Here is an 8,356-nt window from a genome sequence, read left to right as displayed (position 1 = left end):
TTCTCATGCAAGACAAACATCCCATTGCATATGAGAGTAGAAAATTATGAGGTGTGGAGAGAACCTACAGCATCTACGACAAAGAGATGCTAGCAATCATGCACGCGCTAGCTAAGTTCAGGCAGTACTTAGTGGGAAGCCGGTTCACAGTAAAAACAGATCATAATAGCTTGAAACATTTCCTTGGACAGAAGGACCTTAATGACAGGCAATAGAAATGGGTGAGTAAATTATAGGCCTATGATTTCGACATAGCCTATGTCAAAGGGAAGAAAAATATTGTTGCAGATGCTTTATCTAGAAGGCCTTATTTGCTTGCTATTGGGATAGTCATGGATGATTGGAGAGAGATGATCTTGGCAGAATATGCTAAGGATAGTTGGGCATCTAGCATTATTGAGGGAGCTATTCAAGATAGTCGATACATTGTCGTAAATGATCTGATCATCTACAAGGAAAGGATTTATTTAGTACCCAGGTCTGCTATGAAGCAGAAGATTTTGAGGGCATTTCATGATTCACCAATGGCAGGACATCCCGGATTCTTTAAGACATATCGACAAGTGAGAGAGCGCTTCACTTGGAAAGGACTCAAATCAGAGGTGCTTCAGTTTGTTAGGGAATGCCCTGTGTGTCAGTAGAACAAACAGGGACATTCTTTTTCGGGTGGTTTACTATAGCCCCTACCCATACTAGAGAAGAAGTGGGATAGCATTTCCATGGATTTTATCACAGGCCTCCCCAAGGCACAAGGTCGGGATTGTATCTTTGTTGTGGTAGACAGATTGACGAAATTTGCACATTTCTTTACAATTTTGTCTACATATTCAACAGCACAAACAACAGAACTATTTTTTCAAGAGGTATTCAGACTACATGGGATACCACAGAGCATAGTCAGTGACAGAGATAGCAGATTTATGAGCCACTTTTGGCAGGAGTTGTTCAGGTTATGTGGAACAGAGCTCACTCTGAGTATCGGCTACCACCCCCAAACTGATGGGTAGACAGAGATAGTGAACAAATGGGTTGAGAGGTCTTTTGAGGTGGGAGATATGTTGTACCTCATGTTACAGCCGTATAGACAGTCCTCTCTCAAGAAGAGTGCAGCAGAGAAATTGAAACCACGCTACTATGGACCGTTCAAAGTAATCAGGAGAGTGGGCAAAGTAGCTTATGAGTTGGAGTTGCCTGCAGATAGTAAAGTGCATAATGTGTTCCATGTGTCATGCCTTAAGAAGGCATTGGGTCACAATGCGGTGCCTTCAGTAGTATTGCCACCTCTTGATAATGAGGGAAAGCTTATGTTGGTTCCCGAGGCCATACTTGACTCCAGGGAGAGGGTGCTTCGCAGGAGGACTATCAGGGAGTATCTAGTGAAGTGGAGGAACCTACCTGTCGAGGATGCTACTTGGGAAAATGAGCAGATATTGCAGCATCCAGAGCTGAAATTGCTTGAGGACAAGCAATTTTGGGAAGGGCAGACTGTAATGTCGCCTTTTCTAGCATTTATAGCATGATGTTGTCTTTAGCCTATTTCCCCACAATCCCGTAGGCTAACTAGGACATTAAAGGGGCTTAGAGGCCATTTGGCCTAGACAGTTTCAGTTGCAGGTCTTTCTGAGGGGTTCTGAGGCAACTTTGGGCATACTTACTATTTATAGTAAGTCATCTTGGACATGGCCGGACATTCAGTCACAGTGGTATGTCGATGGTAATTGTTTAAAATCGACAGGAAAACTTATTTATCATTGATAAGATTTGTTATGCATTGATAAAGCCATTTTATAAAGTTAAATTTAAATATTTAACTTTATTAATGCATAGACTATAGTTTGTGGGAAATATTTAAATTAAAAGAGTTCCCTTTATTTTTATAACACATTGGAGACATCAGGTACATAAAGGGAGTTATGTTTTATCCCACATTGAGAAAACGAAGGATTGAGCTCTTGTGAGAACACTATAAAAGAAATGGAAGAGCTTTTTTTTGTATGCTTGGATGAAGATTAATGTTACGTTGCTGGATATCTGATTATCGGGCTTGGAGGACAGAATCCCTCTTTGCTAGCATTCTCTTTGCTGTTGGAAGACACAGGATCAATGGTGTTTTCACTTCAGGAAACACACTGGGTTTCATTTGGGACGTTCGCATAAAAAAATTTACAAGGGTTTGAGGTGCAGATCTGAAGTTAGTTATTGCTATAGTGCCGCATGAACAGTATTTTGCTACAGTCGGCATGAACAATATTTTGCTACAGTACGGCGTGAACAGTGTTGGTATCAAGTTTACTTGTTTTTCCAGCCGATTAGAAGTTTGGAAGGCTGCCGACTACATCTGCAAAATACTACGGCAACTAATTCTAGGTTTCTTCTGTCAAATTTTGATACTTTGCATAATAATTGTTGAATACAAGTTTGAATAGTTGTTGCAGCCTTTAAGGCAACTGTAAGTGCACATCTACATTTAAAAATCACCCTTTATCAGCAGATTGATAGAGTTTCCAGATTTTTTATATATTGTTGAATGTGTGCCAAGTGTTTGTGAAAATGTTATGATGTGTATTATGCATTTAATGTCACTTCATAATTGTTTGTAAATCTACTCATTGGAAAGCAATTTATTGAGGAAATTAGCTTTATGAGTTTGTATACAAAGTGTTTGACAATATTCCTTAAGTTAAATTTCTACAAGTCAAAGTTCAAATCAGGGGAGGATATTACAAAATAAAGTTTCCTAAACTTAAATTTTATGTGCAACCAACTTTCTAAAACATTGCTAAAATTAAACAAAATAATAGTATAAGATGCACAACAAAAATATATGTGGAAAACCCCAAGTGGGTTAAAATGATTCTATAACCATATGATACCATACATCAATATCAATTCCTTGAAATAAGTTAAAATTCACTTATTGGAGATCTTATGTGATCATCTGTGGTATAAAAATAACCTAGTGCAATTAAATAAAAATTTAAGAAACAATAATACTCATCTACCATTTTCTTTGAATAAATAAATTTAAAAATAATGATACTACGCCATGTCACATTTAATTAACATTATACTTAAAGTTAAAGATTATAATTTATCTATATAAAAATATTTGTGCAATGCAAGTGTTAAAATGATCTAATGAAATAAAAACAATTTTAAAAATGTCATATTATATCAATTCCTTGAAGTGGTGTCAATGATAAGGATTTGATATTGATATTTACCTATAAAGATTTCCATGTCATGATAAAATGATTCTATAACCATATGATACCATACATCAATATCAATTGCTTGAAATAAGGTCAAATTCACTTATTGGAGATCTTATGTGATCATTTGTGGTATAAAATTAACCCAATGCAATTAAACAGAAATTTAAAAAACAATAATACTCATCTACCATTTTTTTGAATAAATAAATTTAAAAATAATGATAATACACCATTGTCAAATTTACTTAGCATAATACTTAAAGTTAAAGATTATAATTTATTTATAAAAATATTTATGTAATACAATTATCTTTTATAATCTTGATCATTTATGTAATACATTTCTTAGATGTTTTGTAGATATTTTTATGAATGTTTTATTCCCTTTACATTTCTATAAATTTATTTTATGTCTACATAAGATAAATATACAATTCATTTATAAAGGAAAGATAAGAAATTTCAAGAATTGTAAGAGAATCACAATTTGTCTAATTCTCACAAAGATATTTTATAAGAGTGCTTTAAATACATTTGTAAATTCAAATAGTGTTATAATTCTATATAAATATAAGATAATATAAAATTCAACAAGAAACCTAAAGTTAAATATCATCATAAAATTTTAAATTTATGTATAAATCTATTTATCTAATTCAATTTATCTAATTTTGATAATTGCTTAGCTATTATATATATTTCATATGAGTCTTTTATTCTTTTAACATTTGTAAATTCAATGTAAGATAAATATAAAATTCATTTACAAAGAAAAGAAATCTTAAGAATTGTGAGAAAATCACAATTCTTCTATTCTAAAAGAGATATTTTATAATGATGTCAATTGTAATGTAGATTTATATTATTTTTATATTAAGATCATTTACACATGGTTGCTCCTTAAGAGCAACAATTAACTGAGCAATCACACTAAAACAACAATTAGAAGATCAAGAGTCACAACTTAGATTATTGTTTTTCATATTTATTTATATTATACATATCATAAAGATATTTTATGAAAGAATTTCATTTCTATTAAAATTATGAATTGAATATAATATTTTTTTATAAAACTATAAAATATAATTTAAAAATGTCATATTTAAGAAGTATCAAACTGAAGTCAATAGCATCAGACTTAGAGTCAAATATTATTTATTATTATTTATAATCATATTTATGTTACACAATTTATCTAATTCTAATATGGACTATTGCCCATATTTTTCTAATTTCAAAACAAATATAAAATTCATTTACTAGAGAATCAGGCCAGAATCTGTAGTTAAGTAATATAATTATCTGTTATAATCTTAATCATTTCTTGGATGTTTTGTAGATATTTTTTGGAGTGTTTTATTCCCTTTACATTTTTATAAATTCATTTTATGTCTACATAAGATAAATATACAATTTATTTATAAAGGAAAGATAAGAAATGTCAAGAATTGTAAGAGAATCACAATTTGTCTAATTCTCCTACTTATCAATTGATGAGCTTAAGGGGCTTTCTAATGAATGGTTCATAAGACACAACACTTGGTGAAGGTTTTGCAAATGGGGTTGCAAACTTTGGGTTTAACCATGGAGGAAACTCTGTAGTTAAGTGCGCTCAGGCTATAGTAGTATTGGGATGGGTGACCTCTCAGGAAGTCTTGGTGCTCCATCCCTGTGAGCATCACCTAGATCCAATGAGTGCTAAGTGTTCCATTTATTCTCATGAGAGATAGATTCATGTTGAATCACTACTCGTGAAATATGGGTCAATGAGTTTGATTCAAAAATCACACGATTAAATCTTGATAGCAATATCACAATTCAAATAGTGTTATAATTCTATATAAATATAAGATAATATAAAATTCAGCAAGAAACCTAAAGTGAAATATCATCTTTAAATTTTAAATTTATGTATAAATCTATTTATATAACTCAATATATCTAATTTTAATAATTGCTTAGATATTATATATATTTCATATGAGTCTTTTATTCTTTTTACATTTGTAAATTCAATATAAGATAAAATCAATGTAAATTCAATGTAAAATCTCAATTCTTCTATTCTAATGGAGATATTTTATAATAATGTCAATTCTAATGTAGAATTTTATTATTTTTATATTAAGATCGTTTACAAATCGGATGCTCTTTAAGAACAACAATTACAACTTATTCAACCGAGCAATCACACTAAAACAACAATTAAAAGATCAAGAATCACAACTTAGATTATTATTTCTTATATTTATTTATATTATACATATCATAAAGATATTTTATGAAAGAGTTTCATTTCTATTAAAATTATGAATTGAATACAATATTTTTTTTATAAAACTATAAAATATAATTTTAAAATGTCATATTTAAGAAGTATCAAACTAAAGTCAATAGCATCAGACTTAGAGTCAAATATTATTTATCATTATTTATAATCATATTTATGTTACACAATTTATCTAATTCTAATATGGACTATTGCCCATATTTTTTCTAATTTCAAAACAAATATAAAATTCATTTACTAGAGAATCAGGCCAGAATCTGTAAGAGAACCCCAAGGAATATAATACCAATTTATGAAGAATACAGCAAGGAGTATCTGTAGGCAGAACAGGATACACGTGAAAAATAATCGATCTCCTAACCCTGGCAAACAATTAAAAATTCCTAGAGACTATAAGAATAGGCGAGGAAATAAATATCTGCAAGCTCTGCAATCTATTTTACAGCTCCGATGAACTATAAAAGCAATCCTATGAATTGGGGAAACCCAGAAATCTATGGAAATGGAGAGCCCACGGGACTCGATGCCGTGACGTCCTGAGAAGAAGAAGGAGCAGCAGCAGCAGCAGCGAATTCGAATAATTCAGATGTAACTTCTGAAGAATGATCCATAATTTCTTGTACCATGCGCCGAGATCCACTTCTATGAGCTTTGCACAATCGAGGCAGATAGACTCCTGCATCAATACAACATACAAAATTGAGTCATGAGCAGCCATTAAAGACCCAACAAAAGAAAAATCAAGATAAAAATGATGAAATTTGATTCTTACCTTCACCGGCAGCAAGATTGAAGTAGAGATTGATGATGTTATGGCAGTTGTTGTAACACTGTGGTGAACACAATTTGCTTGTGAATTTGTACTCCATTAGACCATCGCTGGATAATCCCACTACAATTCTGTCGAGCCCACAATCATTTAAACATTCCTCTGTTTCAATCCATTCATTTATCTCTTCGGCTATGATCTCTGATGTCTGCACAAAAAAGGATTTTAGCCTGTCAATCGCCTATTTTGTACCATGCTCAAATCCATTCGTTGTTTACAGCAATCTAAGAATCTTCAGGAATATATAAGAGAGATTTCAATCGATGATTCTTGTTTATTATAGCATGTTATAGAATTTGAACATACCAGACACTTGTATTCGTCGCTGCCATCATTCAGAACGGTCTTCTCAAGAACACAGCGTGCTCCAGAGGAGGCAACAGAAAACGCACACACCTCCGCCGGCAACTCCTCGCATGTCAGGGCACCTGAAAATCCATTCAAGAATAAAGATCAGATTTTGAAGATTTGGGTTGTCTTAAATCAGAGAAACTCCACAGAAAACTAAATTGGGGGCAGAGAATTTAACAAATAACTAAGATCATACAAAAACTCAGAGTGAAGTAAATTGGGTGCAGAGACTCCATTGAAGATCAGATTTTTGAAGACTTGGGTTGTTTTATGTTGGAAAAAAACTTAACCGAGAACTAAATTGGAAGAAGAGATTTTTGAAGACTTGGGCTGTCTTATCTCGGAGAAAAACTTAACACAGAAGTAAATTGGCTGCGGAGAATCAGATTTTTGAAAACTTGGGTTATCTTATATGGGAGAAAGACATAACAGAGAACTAAATTGGTTGCAGAGTAGCCATTAGAGACCGAATTTTGAAGACTTGGGTTGTCTTAAATCGGGGAAAATTTGAACATGGAAGTAATTTTTAGGTGCAGATGATATACCCAGAACGGTTTGCAGGCAGAGAAGTGATGTGAAGGCCCAAAATGCAATCTTGATCGACATGGATGAAGCCATAAATTTGTTGTTCTTTCTTTTTCTGGTTTGTCTGTGATGAAAGAAGGCTCGATCTATGAAGTTCTTGATCTGTGAATGGATTTCTGCCTGATGAGCTTCTTATAATTGATCTCTCCATGAAGATCAGTTTGCATATATAGGAAGAAAATAGGCGGTCGGACATTTGGTTGGGAAACCGCGTTTCTAGATCCCAACTGGTCCACTAAAGTCGGGCACAAATTGTTGATCAACGAGTCTACATAATACGGCTTGAATGCCCGTCAGATGAATTTGCGTTGTTCAAGATGGGGGCCGCCATTAATTGTGTGATATGTTAAAATTCCTACTTCCCACGATTTTTCTGGAAGAATCTGTGCTCACGGCAACTTCGTGTCGTGATCTCCAAGACTACAATTTTTCATTTTTTCTTGTCTTTGATCGTTTTTCAAATCTTTTTTTTTTTCAATGGAGGAGCTTCAAAGAAGGACCAAACAAACGCGCGTGGATGACCACGTCTGAGGTTTGAGATATTTGAAAATTCCTCGGAAATACAGCACAACGTTTACGTCATGGATTCAACTGTTTTAAAGCTGACTTTCATGATATAAAGGTGGGACACAACATCTGTCGCTGGCTTTGTGGAATGTTTGCAGATATTGAGGGGAAATATATGGGAAAGTATGTTCACCTAAAAATGGTAGGTTGGAACTTTGATGAATAAAGTAAATGGAGATTATAATGAGTTTGAATTTATTTTTTAATGTGTCTTGAGATTGATTCTTTCATCAATTTGGGATTGGCTTGTTCGAATCCGGTTTGGTCACCCTCTTAGATAGATCACAAGAATTATATGAATAAAGTAAATGTATAAAGGTAGGGGTCTATCTTATGTAGGTCTCGATATTCTTTAGTCAATTTGTATATTGGAAGAGCGGACAGCTTAAACATCACAAACTAAGCTTCATTCCAAGACTAAAAGTGTTACATAGTCAAAGTTGACTTATTTTTTCCAAGTTCAATTTTCTCTTTAGTGTGTGACCTCTAAGGGCTCTTGGAAGAGGCTTTAGAGGA

At 33.0% G+C, this 8,356-nt stretch overlaps 1 protein-coding gene across 1 annotated transcript; it reads right to left on the bottom strand.

Annotated features, from left to right (window-relative positions):
* Positions 1 to 5,623: 5,623 nt before the first annotated feature.
* On the bottom strand, positions 5,624 to 7,413 carry LOC149578680 (uncharacterized). Its single transcript, XM_089831059.1, has 4 exons — positions 7,234 to 7,413; positions 6,644 to 6,765; positions 6,281 to 6,485; positions 5,624 to 6,184 (listed from the first exon to the last, which is right to left on the bottom strand). Exons 1-4 carry the CDS (start codon positions 7,304 to 7,306, stop codon positions 6,003 to 6,005), a joined length of 582 nt encoding a protein of 193 aa, XP_089687185.1. The 5' UTR covers positions 7,307 to 7,413; the 3' UTR covers positions 5,624 to 6,002.
* Between the last annotated feature and the right edge of the window lie 943 nt (positions 7,414 to 8,356).

This window comes from Cupressus sempervirens, chromosome 1, assembly GCF_028749045.1.
Source record: "Cupressus sempervirens isolate cs-2001-9-10 chromosome 1, ASM2874904v1, whole genome shotgun sequence".
Taxonomy (NCBI): Eukaryota; Viridiplantae; Streptophyta; class Pinopsida; order Cupressales; family Cupressaceae; genus Cupressus; species Cupressus sempervirens.
This window is presented reverse-complemented; position numbering and strand designations above follow the sequence as displayed.